The 20,149-nt window shown below is 37.8% G+C and overlaps 1 protein-coding gene across 1 annotated transcript; it reads left to right on the top strand.

The window, feature by feature from the left end:
- The first annotated feature begins 4,640 nt into the window (after positions 1-4,640).
- LOC108793959 (troponin C, slow skeletal and cardiac muscles-like) lies at positions 4,641-19,590 on the top strand. Its single transcript, XM_018564923.1, has 6 exons — positions 4,641-4,664; positions 13,627-13,657; positions 14,494-14,640; positions 15,502-15,616; positions 17,649-17,785; positions 19,559-19,590. Exons 1-6 carry the CDS (start codon positions 4,641-4,643, stop codon positions 19,588-19,590), a joined length of 486 nt encoding a protein of 161 aa, XP_018420425.1.
- Positions 19,591-20,149: the final 559 nt, after the last annotated feature.

Below are 20,149 nucleotides of genomic sequence, written 5' to 3'. Positions count from 1 at the left end.
ATTGTAATTTTTTTTAGTGTATGTGCAAATCTTTTAAAAAGTGTCCTTTTTTCATCTGCAAATAATTTTGCCATGCTTTGTACCAAAAACATAAATTATAGAATAAAATGTATATATGTTATATAAACAGTAACACTATTTGTTTTAAAACCAACACCGGAGAAAACAGAAAAAAAAATTTACTTTTTTTCCTATAGATTACATAGATTTATAGAAAATAAAATAATTTTTGCATGCCGATATTCTTAAAATAAAGACTAATTCGCCCCACCCCCCAAAAAATTTACACATTACCTTGTTATCTTAAGTAATGACAAGTCAGTGCCAAATAAACAGGCCTATAGCGGAAATGTAAAAATTGCTCTGGTCCATAAGCTATGTTTAATATTATATCAAAGAATGAAGAAAGTAAAATGATAAAGCTTCTCATGATCAAGTGCAGAGAAATGATTGATGAGTTTATTAAACAAGATGGACTATCCATAGAACTATAGCATGTTCTTTTCATTGTGCAAACCACTGTATAAAAAATTGTATTACTGTACTGAATAAAATAAGCAGAAACTGGGCCCTAGATATAGGATATCTAGTGCTTCAAATATAGGATGCGGCAGGTGTTTGACATATATACAAATTCTGCAGGTTTTTTAAGCACAGTATGGTCTGCAGGTGGTCAATGATTGGCAATGTCAAACTACATAGTTTAACATAAGCATGGCATTTTTTTTTTAATAAAAGGACACAGTTTTTGCTTTAATTTTTACGGTGCATAAGGTGTAAACCCAAATTCTAATTTTCAGTATGCTTGGCACCATGTCTCACCATATACAGTTTTCTTAAAGCGGACCTTCCATTAAAAATGGAAGGTCTTCTTCGCTTCTAGCCTGCTGTCTTCCAAACAAAATTAACTTTAAAAAAAAACCTTTTAAAGTAAAGATTTCACACAAAAAACTCACCTTGGTCCCATTCTGTGAGGCATGGGTTATGTCACTGTTTTGCTGATGCCTCCTGGGATAGCTGGGCACTCAGAATCCTGGATGTAAAGCAGCAGCGATGTTACCCACACCTTCCAGAAGCTTTGGAGGCTGAGATTGAGGTTTTTTATCTTATATGTTGTGAAATATATGTTATTAAAGTTTTATTTACAGCTTTTTTGTTTAGGGAGTAGGAGGCTGGCAAGAAAGCAGACATTCCATGTGCATGATCCTGCCAGTAACAGCACTTGGTAAAGGCTGACAGTGTTAAAGTATATGTCGACTTTTGCAACCAAATTTGTTTGTTATGTCCTCCATAGACGCAGCATACCGAAAAATAATTTAGATGTTTTGTTCCAGCAGACAGCATGGCTGGTTGCAGGTTTTTCTGAGTACCTTCACTGTAATATGTCCTTATAGAAAGACTTAGGCTGGGTTCACACCTGGGCGGAATATGTACGTTTGCCGCTCGTTTCGTACCGCACATTTTTACAGCGATTTGCTGTAAAAGAAACGCGCAACAAATGCGCATTTATGAGGGCTAACCGGCTGTAGCCTAATGGATACGCCGGGCAAATACGCCCCAAAGAAGCTCCTGTACTTCTTTGGGCGTAGGGCGTTTTTCAGCGCATTCCTACGCGCTGTAAAACGCCCAGGTGGGAACCATGCCCATAGGCAATTATTGGTTTTCACATGTTGAGCATTTTACAGCTCGTAGGAACGCGCCGTAAAACGCCCAGGTGTGAACCAGGTGTGAACCAGGCCTCAGGACTGAAATTTGCAGATTGTGTTTCTCTCATTATCTTCATTTACATACAATGTAAAAGCAAGGGTTGTAATCCTTTGACCCTCCTCACCCCTCACAACCCCTCACAACATTACAAAGAAGGAGAAACAAGTAGGACTTTTAACCCTTAAGAAGCCAAGGAACCCTAACCCAAGTAAAAACAATTTAAACTGCAAGAAGAATTTTTTTGATATTTTAGCTTCTGCTACATGAATATGAATATGTAATCAATATAAAAGTGGTAGTATACAAACATGTTTCACCTCTATGAATAAGCCTAAGGGTGAAACATGTGAGAGGTTGTAGCTGGTTGGGGGTTTGTGGTGCTGGTATTTGCTGTAACATACACTGTTACATTGGATTTGCTGTGAATTTTAATAAAGTCTGAAGTATTGGAATTCTCTGGATAGTGCAGTCGGTTCGTATACTACTACATTCCAAGGTTGAGACACATCTATTAGGCCTTATTTACACCAAGCGCGGAGCAGGTGCAGAGCAGAGCAGTTACAGAACGGATCAAAACTGCGTCCAATGTAATCCAATGGTATTTTTTGCTCCAGTTCACATCGCAGCGAGCAGTTCCAGAGCAGGTAAAAAAACTGCAGCAGGCCCTATTTTACCTGCTCTGGATCTGCTCTGGAACGCATGCAAATGCATCAAAAATGCATGCTAACGCCCTGGAACACACTGAAAGCCCATTATAAACGTTAAAAAAAACTTTTAACCAAAAACGGCCCGGAGCGCATCAAAAACGCAGCACAACCCACTGCACTGCGTGTGCAGAAACCTAAGCAGATCTGCTCTCCATTTGGTGTGAACAAGGCCTAACTCATTCAAAAGGTAGGCGGCGGCATCTGGGAGCCCCATTAATTAAAGTGGCTCCCCTGATGCAAATAAGCCCCTCTGCTTGCAGACCTCCACAACCACTGGGTCAGGGTTGTGGGGAAGAGGCCCTTGTCGCTCGAATCCCGAAACAAATTGACTGTCGGACCTGAATCCCGAAAAATGAAATGACGAAAAATCAGAATGAAAACTAAACTAAAGCAATTTTTTGCTGGCGCACATGTCTAGGCATGACTACTCTGTTCCCTTACAGGATTTATATTTTAATCAATGTTTATGCACCTAGAAGGACTTAATGTAATGTAGTAAGAATTGCAGCAGTATTCATTGCTAAGAAGCAGTTGCAAAAAAAACAAAAAATATTTTTAATGAGATAAAAAATCAGGATGCAAGTATAATATCACTTACATAGAAAATTATCTTCAGGGCCACATCGCTAATAATTTTAGAGAGGCAACCAGATTAGTAAAAATGGTCTTGGCATTCAGAAAATATATAATGTTGGGGGGTTTTACGTCAAAAAAATATTGAATGTCACCCCACCTTTACTTTACAAATATATTACCTACCCCCCCACTGCTGCAACAACATGACCACATCATCAGTCACACAACAGCCGCAGTTTCAAATCACAGGATCATCAGATATAAATTTTGCATGAGATACCTAATATCACTATTCCCTTATCACAGAAGTTCTTATTTGCTGTAGTTGACAAAATTGGTGGAAAAGTTGGATATGTTTTAATTAGGCAACTGAAATTGACTTTAATACATGCACATGCTTAGCAACTTCACTACAGCTAAAGGTACCCAAAACTGAAATGACTAAATGATAATATGTTGACTTCAAATGATATGCACTTTTCACCCAAAAAAATGGGCTGAAAATCTCGGCTTATACTCGAGTATATACGGTATGTACCTGCTGTTTAAAAACTGCTGGTATGACACCAAAATTACAGTTACCAGTATTTCTAACTTCTTTATGTATTGTGTTGGCATGCTTCCTTACTTATTACATATTTTCAAAGCACCAAAAAGGTAAATATATCCCTGATATAATGTGAAATGCTGGATCTTTGCACTGGAATACAAGTGTGTTTTAAAAAGACAAGAACGCTCTTTTGCATCCATAATGTCTCTCCAAACTTCAGCTGTCAAAAGACAACTCCATTGGGTGTGCAGTGGAGGAGAGGACAAGTGTAGCATGAAATAATCTCTTTGTTCCAGCTCCACAGATCTGCTGGATAATGATCCACTCCACAGATATATTACATGTTGGATGAACAGATTTTGCGAGGAATCTTTCACAGCCAAGCAGAGTTGGGCACAGACTAATAAATCCCAGAGGTTCCGACAGTAACTGTGGAATGAAAGAAAGTGTTTTTCATGTACTATGTCTTTCTCACTTTGCTTAATCAATCCCTGCCTAGGAGCTGCCCTTTAATAGTAGAAAAGGGATATGATTGTATGTGTGAACTACCAAGGGAAGAAGATATAACTCATTGCTTCTAATTAGATAATGTACTGTTATATCAGGAGAGCTTGCATGCACTGACCTTTAAAAAAAAAAGTCCTCGAAGTTACAGTTTTACATTGTTATTACAAGTGTTACTCATTAAGTCATTTACCATGTTAAATAAAATATAAGCCATTAATTGCAGAAAACATATCATAATTGTTTACAAATCCTGCATCTGCCATGGATGATTAATTTTCTTATTTATTACATAACTTATTTTTCCTATAGCAATTCTCATTTCTGAAAAAGGAATACAAATCTTTTCCATCCTAGCTTCTGTCAAGTATATAAATAAATGCACTTGTGAGTACAAAGTACATACTAGTCTTATATTCTCAAGGGGATGGGATGGAAATTGTTAAATGATATGTGTGATGCTGTCTTCAGGAGGAGTGACCAGTCAGTGGCACTTAAAAGCATCTGTGCATCCTATATATAAGCTTGGCCTACATTTGTCATTCAAAGCTGCATGATTTCACCTCTGCAAGGCTCTCATTCAAACCTCTCTCATCATGGATGATATTTACAAGGCAGCGGTAGGTGGGATTTTTTCTTCTCTCCACAATTCTAAATTGAATATTTAATCTCTCACTATCATATTATAGAAAGTGTTAAAAACTAAAAGTCATCTCAGCAAAACTTTTGAAGGCTCTACAGAGCAACAAACATTTTTTTTCAGTGTATGACAAATGAAGAATCAACTAAGGTTGCTGGGTTACTTTTATCATTTCCATCCTTTTCATTCTTTGTCATTTGGTGAATTGGAATTACAGCAATAAATAAAAACCTTATAAATAAAACCCATGATTAAACCATGAAGCTGTGCCTTTTTCCAACTCACTTCACCTCCACTGAACAAGATGTATTGCTCATTTAAGAGATGGCTATGTGTCATTTTTTTTACTTTAAATACTTATGCTAGAGTTTTTTTTCCTAGTCCCTCAGCAATCACAAAGCAAGCTATTACCATCAGTCAAGAAGTGATTGCTGTCAGAGATTTAACTGTAATAACTGTAATAGAGAGCACAATAAACATATATACAAACAGTATATATACTATATATATATATTCATACAATGTAATATATATTGTATGATTATTTAATATGATATTTAAATATCTAATGAAAAACAGTTGTACATCAAATACTGATCCTGATGTCTGATGTTAAAGGGACTCTCTTCACAAAATAAGACCACTTGTGCTTGCAGCAATTCACTTTATATATTTATGAGGTTTTTTTTTTTGCTAAGTCTGCAAGTTGCTGGTAAATGTTAATGTGTGTATCAATATTTGCTTTGGTCCTAGATTTGTTTATTAACTAACCGTAGCATCTACAGACAGATCCCTATGGAGTATCATGAATCCAATACATTTTACTGCTATTTGGTATAAAATGTAACTAAGAGGTGTCAAAATGTGGATTTTCCACAGCTGATAATCTGCTACTGGATTCCTGGCTTTAAAAAAACAAATCAGTAATCTACATTTCTTAATATGCCATTCAGCAGAGTGCTTGTGTACATTTGGCAGAATTATATGAAGTGCATAAGTGAGTTTATAATGCCTGATTAATAATAACTATTGTGCATTTAAGAGCAAGAACATCACTGTTATATTTACTCACAAGATATAGACATAAATAGACATAAGCCACCTTAGATTGTACATAAGTATGTTTATAATATCTAACTAATAATAGCTACTGTGTATTTACAAGCAAGTACACCACTGTTATCTTTACTCACAAGACATGCACATAGACAGGCATAAGTAAATGTACACTATACATAAGTAGGTTTATAATGTCTCATTAATATTTAACTATTGTGTATTTACAATCAAGTACACCACTGTTAACTCCCAAGACATATACATAGAGAAAAGTGAATGGCAGGAGCTGAAAAGCCCAAGGATAAACACACAGCCACAGGCATGTAAAGCATTCAAGAAGGGCTTTGACCTTGAAATGTGTCTCTGCCTGTGAGTCGTCTAGGCCTCTCCAGTGACAGAGCTGCACATGCATGCACACCGCTTAAGTGTCTTGTGTAATCTTATCACAAAAATGTCTAAACTATTTCACAGTAAACTGTAAACTGATGAATATAGCAAACCATTAAAGGCCAGCTCCACTCCCAACTAGGTTTGTGCAGTTGCTGGAGAGTTACATTGTTATTACAGGGGAAGGTACTTTTGTATTAGGTGGTTGCAATCACAGGTTGTAGTTTCAAAGTTAAGAACATTTTATAGCATTAGCAATAAACTGTTTAGTAGAAGTTAAAGGCATAGTCCGCCTTTTTAAAGTTCTAAAGTCACAGCATATACTATCCGATTATAACATCAGCATTGTAGTAGGAATACATACAAGCTTAGTTAGAGTGGGGACAGAAGGAAGTGCATATTCACAGGGCTCAGTGAGATTGTGTCAGTGCATTGAGAAAATACATCCCATCCTATGGGCATCTTCAGTAAGTAAGCTTACAAACTTCTAGATTGATATGCTTATTAGAAGTGGGATAGAACATATGAAAATTCAATATAGAAATACATGTTTATATTTCAATTTTGACCATAGATACCCTTTTATAAATGCACACACATTAATTAAAAAATCATTTGTAAATTTCACTGGAGACTGCAAAGCACTACAACTCCAGTCAGTGGATAGTGGGTACAATGCACATGCTCCTGCAGACTGTCTCTCTAGCACCAGAAAGTAATCAATGGATGGTGGCAGATTGGACTTGTAGCCTGTCCATTCACAGAACTTGTGAATGAATGATGCAGCTGTGTCACGCTGACACTCAAAACTAAGCAGAAGTTTGTGAGGAGAAAACCTCCTATGATTCAGGTAAGTGGGGGGGGGGTTGAAGATGGGGGGCTGTGGAATGGCACCTTGTTCCATGTTATACCCTAAATATGGGTATTATAGTGGGTATTATGAAATTATAGTCACAAAAGTGGACTATCTTTTTAAATAAATAACAATGATAATGACATTTATATATTTAAATAACAAAAGAAGAAAATAGTGCTTTGAAGGTGTCACTCTAGGCATGGAAAACATATAATTTACACAAATAACTATTAGGAATTCATTGTATTTTACAAATACATACAGATAAAAAAGGGTGCCAATGTATATACCCATCGGTTGCACATCCACAGCAACTTCCTAAACATAATACAATCTAAAATCACCATAGGCATATAGCCTCCCTGGACCACACGGCCACATTCTAGGCATCAACATTGTAGTAACCATTTATAAATATTGCTAAAAGTAATAATTGAGTTCATCATATATTTGTCATAAACATGTCAAAAAGTATTTCATTGATGCATTGTGGGTCCAATCTTCTACGCGTTTCACTAAAAAGCTAGGTCAGGAAGATAGGAGGCTGCCTTTTTAACAGGGTCTTAGTGGTGAATCAGTCCACATCTCCAATAGGACAGTATCCATCACACAGAGGACATGGGGAATGAGGGACGTACAGGAGTTACGAAGATGAGAGGCTAAATTCCGTCCATCCATAATTTGATTGAACTTATTCAATTATACTAGGGGTGTGGTGTCCTGTCTTCCCTGGTGGCTCAGAACCATTTTTTGTATTCTTCAGTGCCGTCCGTCCGTTTTTTTTACTACGGGCGGACGGCAAGAGGTTAATACACACAATTGTATTATTGTTTTATTAAAATAGAACCAAGAACTGAAAAGTTGAAAAAAATAGAGAAAAAATACAGCTGCCTTTTCTATTTATTTATTCATAGTATTTATTTATACATTTATGTATGCATTCATTTTTAAGAACGAGAAAAATCACAAATTTTAAGTTGAGTTTATCTGTCCAGATAGCCCCAATGCATTCCAAACACTGAGCCTGCAAGCCTATTACTGTCCTGGCTATATATAGGAATACAAAGTTCAACAATAGAACAATTGGATATCTCCTATAAACAGCTGTTTTGTATAAGATGAGAGGCACGTGCATTCCTACAGGGCTGGCCATGATATAAAAGAGCTCATTGTCCGCACGGTGTATTAAATTACTTTTCAGAAATGTTCCACTTTATAAAATCCTTTCCAAACTAAAGTTTACTAAATATGAAACATAAGCTAAAACCCAAGAAAGGTAATGATAACTTTCCATTATCACTTCAGTGATAGCACAGCAAAGTGCATTCCTTTAACAAAGATAGTGACTGGCACCCATAGAAGTAGACTGCTTAAACCTTGATGCTAATTCTGCCAGCTGCTCAGCTCTGGTATATGGTTTCAAATAATTGTTCCACGTATTTAAGTCTGGCTTCATACCTATGTGTCATGTTGACACATGATTAGAAAAATTTGGTATGGCACCCCTAAGTAGGGGGTTGACTGATTATCTGTGCTGCCGATTATTTTGGACAATATTCAAAATAAATGCAATAATCAATAATGCCGATAATACCGATACTGCAGGGAGAGTGACCGGGCCTGAAGCAGCACAACAAAGTCCTTTCTGTGCCTGTGTGACCCCCTCCTCATGCAGAGTGCTATCCTCCCTGTTGCCTGTCACATAACTCCAGTCACTGAGGAGAAGAAGACAGAGGCAGAGGAGGGGTCACAGCCTGGAACAAGGTAGATAAATCCAGGGGGAATCCAGGTGGGAAAGTGTGTCTGTATGTATGGGGCGGGGGGTAATTCATGGAGAGTTTGTGATTTAAAATTTTGAAGCCAATGGACAAGGATAATAGCCAGACAAATAGCATTTTCTAAAGAAAGCCAGCAGCATTTGCCTACTGGATTTGGAACTTTACCAAATTTGGACTTGTAGTCCTTGGTGACCTCACCTGCTGGGACTTGTGTTCCTGTGGAGACTACAATTATACTGGGACCTGCAGACCTCGATTTTTCACAACTTTAAATGTACAGAATATCAGCACCTGATATCGACTCTCGGCCTGAAAGACGGACAAATATCCGTATCGGCTCTGAAAAAGTGATATTGATCCCTACCCCAAAGTATGAGTACAGTAGGTGCTGAAAGACCTGCATTGCTATGTATCACATTACACATGCCATTACCATGGGGTCTATTCACTAAGCTGCCGTAGGCAGCCGAGTGAACGACCGACCTGAAGCGAAGTGAGTCGAACGCTGTTCGGCTATTCACTTCAGGCTGGTACAGCTGATTTCAGTCGTATATCGGCTGAAATCAGCCGTACATTGGGTGGCTTCGTGTGGCTTCAGGTCGGCCGAACATGCTCTACTCTGCATGTTCGGCCGACCTGAAGTGCAGAAGGAGTTCGACTCAGCCGATCCAACATCTGGATCGGCTAAGCCGAACCTCCGGCAGGCTACTCGCTGCTGTTTGGTTTATTCTTATCCCTCTGTGGGACCAAGCAGAACAGAAAAATAGTTTAAAAAGTACAAAAAAATGAATAGAAAGCGATTGTGCTGAGCTAAGTGACAGCTAGCTCTGCCGAACTGTTTACTATTGGCCGGCGGTTCTGCTGCCGTCAAAAAAAAATTAAAAAACGTTGCCATAGGAATGCATTGCTAAATTCCTATTGGCTATTTCAATTTGCAATAGCCAATAGCAAACTAGCTACTGCACCCGCCCTCTGCTGCTGTCAATCACTAGAGGGGACCTGATGGAGAACTGCAGGTCCCCTCAGCTGATTGACAGCAGCAGTGGGCGCGTGCATTCCTATGGTGAAACGGCTCCTTGTCAGAATTAAAAATAAAGCAGGGAAAGTTTTACTCTGCTCAATCGAGCAGAGTGAACCTTTCTTGGAAAAAGTGTTTCTCTCCTGGGCGGCAGGGAGCGGGAGACTCCCGGAGCACCCGGGAGAGTTTGCTGTCTGGAGATGATTGTCCCTGGTTAGCTGGTAACCAGGAACGCTCATCTCTCTGCAAGTGGCCGGAGCCAGCTGTGAGATGACGGTTGGCTCCGCCCAGCTGTCAGAAGCAGGCTGGCCACTCGGCCAGCTTCAGATTTCAGCGCGGCTTAGTCAAGCCGAGGCAAATGCCTTCAGCTCGAATGAGCCGTTCAGCCAACTTGTGAATAGTGAATACCCCGTAAAGCAGCCCTTCGGTTCTACTGAACTGAAGGGGTCCTGGGGCCAAAGCTAGCCGAAGCTACAGCTATATCCCTCGGCTGATTCGTGAATAGACCCCCATGTGTTGGTAGCCCATTCCCAATGCATGGGCTGATTAACGCAAAACACGGTAATACACCAAAGTAGAACAGTCAGGAGTGAAGGCCCTACAGGAACCCACCATGTGAGCAATTCATAGGTATGATTGTTGACCTATCATTCTTCTGTATGCCTGGCTGTCATACTACTCTTTTGGCTCCACTGCTTTCTACGTCACTAAACTTGACTTCTTGACAAGCTGCTTGCTTGTTTTGGCCGGTGACTGATAAAGAATCAAAGCCAAAGGATCAGCATGACAGCCAGGCAACTGGCATTTTAAGAAGTGAGAGAAATATGTATCTGCCATTGCTGACCTCTGCTTCTGAAAAGTTAGATGGCTGTTATGTCAATCTTTTATTTTCAATACTTTCCCAGTCACTGGCCTGCAAATGTGAAATTCTGGCTTCCTCTTGGTCAGTGGTATTAAAGTCAGAGAAATCCAGGCAACTAGCATATCGAGCCTTTGATATGAAATATCTAATGAAATTGTTTGAGTTTTAAATAGTTTTATAACCAGTAGTATTTTCTAGCAAAGTACAATTGCTTTGTAATTAGGGATGAGCTCAGGTTCTAACAGAACCCGGTCTGAACCTGAGCTCTTCCAAACTCCTTCCAGCGCTGCCCAATCAGCTGCAGCCAGGAAATTCCCATCCACAGCTGCCTGTAAGCACAAGGACAGGATGCAGTGACGCCATTCACCTTTTATGACCACATGGCTATATTGGCCCATTACAGTGAACCGATATGTCAGGTCAATTACATAAGGTTCTGACTGGGTTTGGTCAGAGCTCATTCCTATTTGTACTTTGGGCAAGATCTAATAAGGATTAGAATCTATAGATAATACATATTTCACAATATGTAAACATGTGATGTAATGCATCATATTTGTACATCTTTTATTTCCTAAGATAGATGGTGCACCTTTCTCTTCAGGTCTACCTATACACATGGAGGCCGACATTGCTGAACTTTCTCTCTGTAAATGCTAGTTACTTTGATGTTATGTTGGGCCTTTTTGCATTAATGATTTGAGTCATGAACTAGGATGCAGAGCAGTGCAAAAATGTTATGTGCACCATCTCTGGTGCATTTTAGTGTGTTTTTGCAGACCATTCAGATGTAAATGCCCCCTAAACTTAAAGAGATGGTAAAGCAACCAATTAACTACCGTAGCATTTCCACGAAGCAGATGTTGGATTATTCTTGTAAAAGGTTTACATTAAGGCAATGCAAATATCAGGCTAAATCCAAATCTGTATGGAGCTTATATAAATGGCTTAATTCCCAAGTCCAACTTGGTCAAAAACTAAATAAGTGAATCCTCCTGCAGTGGGTAAAAATAAAAAAAGCAATACTGGCTGCTGTACTCATCTTCTGAGCTGTCCCCGGACGATTTTCCCCTCGCTTATCCAGCACTGCTCCTCTCCTGGGTTGACTGGTGCCCAGGCAGTATTTATCTTGAGGTGGGGAGGGGTTGGGGGCAATAGTGACCATTTGGGCAATCCAGCTAAATGAGATTTGCTAGGGCCATAGACATATCAATTTCATGACCTTGTCTGGCTATATTGAGCAGAAAACAACATTTGTCTTTAAAGTTAACTCCAGCAAAATCTTTTTAGTTTTGGATAGACTCTTCAAAGCCTAAATATACCGGTCATGTGTTTATTGTTGTCTGTGACCCCATTGGCAAGATTTCATCTCACTTCCTGTCTCTGTAAAGCAAAACAAGAAATAATAATGGAGGGGCTGTCACTGTGACAGGAAGTCCCAAACAGTAGTAGCCTGAACATGTTTTTAACCTTATCCCGTTACAATAAATAAAAGGTTTTGTTGCAGTCTGTGCCTTCACTGTCTCAACAGGATGTGAAGGAAAATCTCCCCGATGGGAACAAAACTTACAAATAAAAACATGACAGATGTAATTCTTTCCCCACGCTGTGCAAAACCAACAAGGAAAGAAAAAGGTTTTAGCTGTGGTTGAGCTTTAAGGATGGCCAAAAAGAGCCCAAAAAAAGAATTAGAGTGACCATTTCACTTTTCACTTTAGACAGTCAGGTCATGATAAGAAGATTACAATCACTGGAAGAGAATAATATTACACAAACGATTTTCCAAGATGTTGGAAATTTTTGTGCAAGCAAGCATTCATCTGATAAAATGAAGGAAATGTGTTGCCAAATCTGTGCCATATTTAGCTGAATCAGGCAGAAGAATATGGTGGGTCCAGGTGACACACAACACATTCATCTCCTTATGTATGGCCACCATAAGACAAAAATAGCACACATGCAATAAGGATTAAGTTACTCCAAGTACAAAAGTAGTAACAAGCAAATGCCTTCTACACTTACAGAAACCCTGAACATCTAGACATCAAACTGAAAGGCCAGGACAATAAAATGGCTGCTGGACAGCTGATGTTTCTCTTCTTGAGGGAGTCAGTGACAGATGGGATTTGTATTTCACTCTTTTATGCTATTATGAGAGAACTGAAAAAATATTGTGCTTTTTACTAACAGCTGGCCAATCTAACCAAAATGGACTTTTGTAAATGTGGTATTTATAAAATAATATGTAAACACATCTCATGAATAACCCTGGTAGATCTTAGCATTCCAAGCAATGGGAAGGTGACCCCCATCAATTTAATGGAGACATCTTCTCATCTATGTCTAGCCTTTAATGTTTTTTCAAAAGGGTAGACATAAAGGTAGTATTATGCTTAACAACATGGAAGGTTGTATGTAAAAAGCTAAAATTGAAACATCACCTCAGATAGCTAGCAACTATGTAAGATGCCTTGTAAATGCATGCTATCAATGTCATTGATTTTACATTATTTTAATATTTACATGTCTTTATGGCCTCTAATAGTGACCAGCCATAATAACCGTTAGCAGCTATAATTGGTCATTTGTTTATCATCTGTTCTGTAAATATCCAATAAACCCTTTATGTGTTGCAAACACCAAATGGAAAACAAGGGATTTCTATCTACTTGCCAGTGGATGTTATTACTGAGGAGCACAAGCTGTAAATCAAAACACAAGCTGTAGATCGAAAAACCAGAACACAAAAAATAATCTCATCCTACAATCTTTTATTGGTGTTCTAAAATTAGTACATTATTCAGTCAAGAATGACCTTGTATAATAATACAGCCCAGTATTTTGGTATAAATATTCTACTGATGTCTTTTTTTCAGTTTCTGGAAGCAGTGCAGTCTTCTCTGTTCACATTTGCACACTGTGGTGTAGCTGTATTCAGTTTATTAAGTTATTTCATCACTTCTTTTCCTTTCTTATTTATAGGTAGAACAACTAACAGAAGAACAAAAAAATGGTGACTATTCAAATATTTTGCTTATATTTATGTTTTCACATACTTTCCTCCAAATTTAATTTGTGTTTTACCCATTCAAGTACTGTACCAGGTTCACTTAATTGTCCACAGCCATTATATTGCTGATACATTCCTTGTAATCCCTCGGCAACCCATTTACCTTCTGTAGTCAAGTGTCAAGTGAAAAAGACATATGTAAGCTTGCAATTAATTTGGTAGAAATTACACAGGGCTAAGTACCCTACCTCCACATAACATGACAGCCTGATTGGGCCAGATGAATGGTTATTTAGGCACCCGGAACTGTATCATGGGAGGAAAGAGAGAGAGAGAGAGAGTCATGTGATTTTTCATGTCCAGAAATGAACCCGGTATTTAAATTTACTCCACTCTTTTATCAGGCACTTCCTGTTATAGGGTGACAATGCTTTGTCCTTGTTTCCCAATTGCTCTCCTGCATTGTCACCTTGTCGCACAATCTTCCAGAATAAACTATGTTCTGAAGCCTAATGAGCAGGCATGCTCTTCCATTATCACCTTTAGGAAACCTGACCTGATTAACATTCAGCCATTCAGCTGCTGCTGGATTAAGTGCATGTAGTCAGAAAGTGGCTGAATTTGGTTGGAGGAGATCAGCAGCAGCGAGAAGCAGAAAGAATGAAAAAAAAGTATTCTCTCAAAAGGAAAAATATGTGGCAATATGATATGCAGCGCTTAAGCAACCTAATTTTTATCCGGTTAGAGTTTAAACATTTTTTAAAGTTTATTTTCAGGGCTATTTCCAGCATTTTTCCTGAAATCTACAAGTGGACATTACTTGTTGCTGTTAATTACAGAATTCCGTGCAGCTTTTGACATCTTTGTGCAAGATGCAGAGGATGGGTGCATCAGTACAAAAGAATTGGGCAAGGTAATGAGAATGCTTGGACATTGTCCAACCCCTGAGGAGCTGCAGGAGATGATAGATGAAGTGGATGAAGATGGTAAGTGCCTCAAATTATGTGCTCTAAATGTTTCACAGTTCAGTATTAACCCTTCTGAGGTTTTATTCATCCTAATGCAAGGGGAATGAAACCGCACACACAGCACACTGTGTGAGTCAATAAATCCCTTTACCATCTTCAGTACACAATTGATCAGTTCTAGCTGAACATCACCTCTGTAAAGTGATGATGTCACATCACCCATCAGAGATGTCTGTTTGGACATTTTCCAGCAGGCAATATCTTTACATTGATGTCCACATTCTTTTGCACGTGTTAATATTGTCCAATATGTCTAATATCACTGGATAACAAATGCATACACAAAGATATACTGTAAATAAAATACAAAAAGACACATTCACACATAATTAGCTTTCTTATAATTAAAACTAGGTGATCTTATTTGACACATAATTAAGTTTTTCCACTAACAATGTAAAATTTGGAGCCTTTAAGTTATTTAGTATAAGATAGTTAAATACTTGAACTGTCACTATTTCCACTAGTTGTCATCGTTAATTACTGGCATATGTCACAGTGGCAGGCAAGGTAGATCATCGAAATTCGGCATAAAGTGCGAATGGATAAGAGGTCACAAAAACGTTAGAAATTATTTGTGAAGTAAGTTCAAAAGCTGGAAGGCAAGAAACTTCTATTAAAAATCCCTTGTCAGCCTCTCAGCTTCATGCTGTCAAATTAAATGAACTAACAAACAATGATTAGTACTGTATTTGTTTTGCATTTTAATAAGCTCAATTCTTGAACACAGTAATTAGGTTATTCAATCATTTCAGCTATGAGAACATTCAGTCTGTGTAGTACTTGCAGAATTAAAATGATTGATTATTTCCACCTCAGGAAGTGGCACTGTGGACTTTGATGAGTTCTTGGTTATGATGGTCCGGTGTATGAAGGATGAAAGCAAAGGAAGATCAGAAGAGGAATTAGCAGAAATTTTCCGGATGTTTGACAAGTAAGAGATGATGGAGAAGTATTGAGATTCATGTTCGATGCCGAAGTAACACTGTAGTCACTTAAGAAAGAAAAAAAGTGAATGTTTTTCAATGGTCCAAAATATTTGCCCAAGTCTCAGAACTTGTGTTTGTATTGTTGCCTTCCATCAAGTGTAACATATGATGAATGCTACAGTCCAGAAAGACGTGCTTGCTGTTTAAACAAACACATGTTTTGAGCTTCATTTGTTTGTCATTACAAAGCCCATAAGGAACTAGCTACTAGCAGCCAGGAATCTTTGGACCTAGATTGTGAGACATTTTATACTGCGGTTGTTTGTTTCAAATTCGTTTTTTTTCTGAAAGATACACTCCAATCAATATTAATATTAAACCTTGGTATGCATACAGAGAGCATAGCCTGCCCGCTTAGTATTTATGTCCTTCATCCAGGGTTTGCTATACCCTTTTATTGATGATTTAATAACTGGAAAACCTTAAATAAATAGTGCACTGCGCTTAACAGGTTAAAGCATACGTAAAAACTCCATATGAATAAAGTGCCTTACTCAACACAATGTGATTTTTCCACTTATTAGAGTGCTCAAATAGTAAATATACATATACATAAAATTGTCAGTTAGAAACAGTCCACTGCATTCAGTGATAATAGGATATAACTTCCTTTGGTAATACCAGTAACAATTCAGGGTATCTCACTCAGTCTCCCCGATGTACTGGTATGATCTTGGAGTCTCCCAGCTCCAGTATGACTAGCAGACAGAACTTACCTCCTCCCTGCTCCAGTGCTAGAGCAGGGAGGCACAAAGGCCATGCCAGTACATTGGGGAGACTGATTGAGATACCCTGAATCAGCACTGGTATCACCAAAGGAAGTTGTATCCTGGATCGATTTCTGATTCTACCTACTGAAGTGAAGGGATAGTGAGAGGAGACCAGAAAGCTACTACTGCACTAAAATGCCATATGACCGTCCTGTAAAGGGGTCATTGAATTCTGGTGAGTGCGGAGCACCTTAAAAATGTGGATTTTTTACATATGTTTTAACCTGCTAAGCGCAGTGCACTATTTAAGATTTTATGAAACTGTGATACACATTTTTAGCACAGCAGCTCACAAGATTTTGATTGATTTAAAAATCTGAAGCACAGATCACATATATTCCTTGTAACTGGAAAACCCTTATTTGTGAAGCTGGCAAATAATATTTAGGAAGCTTGCACACGCATAACAGAATGCAGACACAAATCATCATAGGACATGTAGTCCAAGGCTAGCAGGGCACATGATTGTGATTATATATACACTGCTTAAGCCTCTGAGCTGGAAGTTCGGGACCAGCAGGTCTGAAGTTTGTGGGGCAGATCAAAAAATCACCAAAAGAAATGCACTTGTTCTGCATAGTAACCAATAAGTTGAGCATTTACATATTATGGGAGGAATTTATCAATAATTTAGCAATAATGGAGCAGACAAAAACTGGAGCAGATGTGCACTGCAACCAATCAACCTCTCTCTTTCATTTTCAAATCTGAACTGAACAAACTGAAGAGAGAAGCCATTCACATCTGCTCCAGTTTTGATAAATCCCCCACTATGTATATTATAAATACCTTCTGTAGCAATAACACAGTATCTATTAACCATAAATAAACTATAATATACATTTTAACAAATAACAGCTTCATAAATTAAAAGGAACAAAATGAAAAGGACCTGATTAGAAGTAACAGTCAGAAATATAGACAAACAAGATTACCGTGTGGGTCTACTGCCCTTGGGAAACTTACAGTGCATTCACTAGTCCTACTTATCTGGTATAAACAAAACCCGTTTTCTAAACATAGAAGTTGCACATCTAAACCTTGTTACTTCTAAGGAACCGTTTTGTCCCTGTTTACAAATTCAAAAATTTCTTGTCAACAAAACAAGTTATATTTTTCGCTATATGTTAATTTAATTAAGCATACTGTACATCCACCAATAAAATTAGATGCACATCTTTTACCTTCAAAATCCCAACTGTTATAGGAATGCTGATGGTTACATAGACCTGGAAGAGTTGAAGAGTATGTTAACATCAACTGGAGAGACCATCACAGAGGATGACATTGAGGAATTAATGCTAGATGGAGATAGAAATAATGATGACAAAATTGACTACGATGGTAAGTACTTCTTCAGGCTGGAGCCTGGAACTCAGTGCTACTAAATTCACTTTTTGTGCCAATAGCGTCAATTGTAAATCAATCCTGTCCACATGGAAATACGATTAAAAATGAACAGGGTATGAAAGTTAAAGTGTATGTAAAGCCAGAACTTTGTCTGTATTGCTGAGGTATGCATCCTGCATTTTACGCTATTGGCATCCAATATAGCCATATAGGACTTGTGGAGATCACTAGGTCTGGTTGAGCAGCTGTCACAAGTCAGGGGACCCAAAAAGGCACCTTGCATAGTGCAGAAGTAGAAAATGTAAAAACGATTTTTAATCTCTTCATTTTGGGGTAATGTTAAAATGAAACATACAATGTTTTTAGGGGCTTGGACAGCCCCTTCATAGGGGCTTATATGTTGTGTTAACTGGAAAGGTAAAACTCTGAGGTAATTATAAGTGGAAACTTAAAGTTTGATGGGGTTCACTCAGACTAAGGGCTTTTATAACAAACAGTAGGACGTGCCCCCCTTTGCAGCGATCTCCTTTTACTTCCGGTTGTGTCTCAGGGACAGGAAGTGAAGGGGAATATATCTAGTGATACACACACCTCTCCTGACAGATTTCTTGACATTTACTATGAAATCCAAAACAAAAAAAAGGTTTTGGCTTTACATATGCAAGACATAAAAGCACTTTTAAAGCACACTCTATTCACTTCAGAAGAAAGCCTGCATGCAGCTTGTCCAGGCTTTCCCACTATAGTGAATAGGGTTTCTAACAGGAGTTGGAAGATATGGAAGAGATTCCATGCATTACTGGACTAGCTACACAGCGAAGAAAGCGTTTGAGCTGCATTTTAGTAAAGTATGTTATATAACATAAACATTGGGAAAGGGCAAGGGGCCTAACAAGTATAAGCTAAGATTAAAAAGGCACTTTAAGTCATACATACTAAAGATAAAGTTGCTACAAAACGTTTTGAATATGTAACACAAAAGTATACAAAATTGTACAAAAACCAAACAGGTTTAGCTTTGCATATTCTTTTTATGTAATCATAATTATATATAATTTATCCAAATCATGGGGGGACATCTTAGTTGCTTAGCAACTGTCGATGCTGTCGCCAAATACATGATATGTTGTTGTTTTTTTATGTTCTGCATACCAAAAGAAAAGTCTACAAAACTCTGAATGCTTGTTGCTCTGTTTCAGCTTAATGCTGAAAAATTACATAGGTCCAAATAAAAATAGCAAATGTGCAAATCTTATATAAGTTCTTATCATCCTTTCTATTCTGTTATGAAATGTTCTTAGCTTTTTTTCTGCTTGATGGCATGACTGATGTCAAATATCAATAAACAGTAAATACTTAAAGATACTTAAAAAATAAAAACAGAATAAAATGAATGTACTTGTAAGACACATATAAGATGTACTGAAGACTGTCCCTGTGTGGCTCAACCTTTAAAGAATGTAGCACATCAAAAATGATGTAAACAACTATGAAATATGCCTCCTTTCTCACTAAAATCATTTTTTGAATTTATTGTCAATCAAGTAAACATATTTTATATAAATATCTCATTACCAACTGTAGTCCTTGTAAGATCTCTTCTCTCTGAAAATCTACATCACTCTAAGAAGGAAACACCCCGACCTTATCTCCTAAGACCTAACTGTTATAACATGAAACTGTACCCCGCAAGGTTGTTAAACGTTAAGTGATTTATTCATGCTTTTATGCCTTTTAATAATGTTAATGCATTTGTATGTTTTGCAGAATTCATGGAATTTATGAAAGGAGTTGAATAAATGGAAGAGAATAACAAGTTCCTCACAGTTCCACCTCTACAGTTTTTATCTTAATTTTGTTCTGTAACTCAAAATATACTAAAACGCAAACAGAATACAACCATAATTGCAATTAATAAATATTATATATTTTAAAATTTCATATTTACATTTAGGACAGCCATTTATGTCACTGTAAATATTTCAGAGTATCTAATATCTTAGAGAACGGAAGCTTTTACACATGTAGGAAACCACAACTTTTCTAGTGAAATCATTATGGCTTGATGCTGTTCACAACACTATGTTCATACCTGTGCGCCATGAATAAAGTATATGACTTTAAGGGATAGTTCATTGTTGGTTTTTATCTTCTAAGGTAATCTCATACAATGAAAATATTTTGATTGCATATATTTTTTTAGGTTTGATTGGGCTTTTTCTATTCTGTCAAATATATATTGCTGTCTGTTACCTCAATGTCTAGGATTCACTTCAGTTCCTGTGCTACTGATAGTCTGTGACAGCGAAAAAAAGCAAATGAGGGAAGTTGTTGTCACGTGGGCAAGAAATCATAGAC

The sequence above is a fragment of the Nanorana parkeri genome, unplaced genomic scaffold (assembly GCF_000935625.1).
Source record: "Nanorana parkeri isolate BGI_ZX_2015 unplaced genomic scaffold, ASM93562v1 scaffold795, whole genome shotgun sequence".
NCBI classification, from domain to species: domain Eukaryota; kingdom Metazoa; phylum Chordata; class Amphibia; order Anura; family Dicroglossidae; genus Nanorana; species Nanorana parkeri.
Note: the sequence above shows the minus strand (reverse complement) of the source record. Positions and strands in the feature narration are given on the sequence as shown.

What these genes read in the sequence shown, in the direction of transcription:
- LOC108793959 (XM_018564923.1), top strand. Translation starts at nt 4,641, where the DNA reads ATGGATGATATTTACAAGGCAGCG. An exon ending in ATGATATTTACAAGGCAGCG is followed by an intron (nt 4,665 to 13,626) that starts GTAGGTGGGATT and finishes TCTTATTTATAG; the next exon opens with GTAGAACAACTAACAGAAGA. An exon ending in AGATGAAGTGGATGAAGATG is followed by an intron (nt 14,641 to 15,501) that starts GTAAGTGCCTCA and finishes TTTCCACCTCAG; the next exon opens with GAAGTGGCACTGTGGACTTT.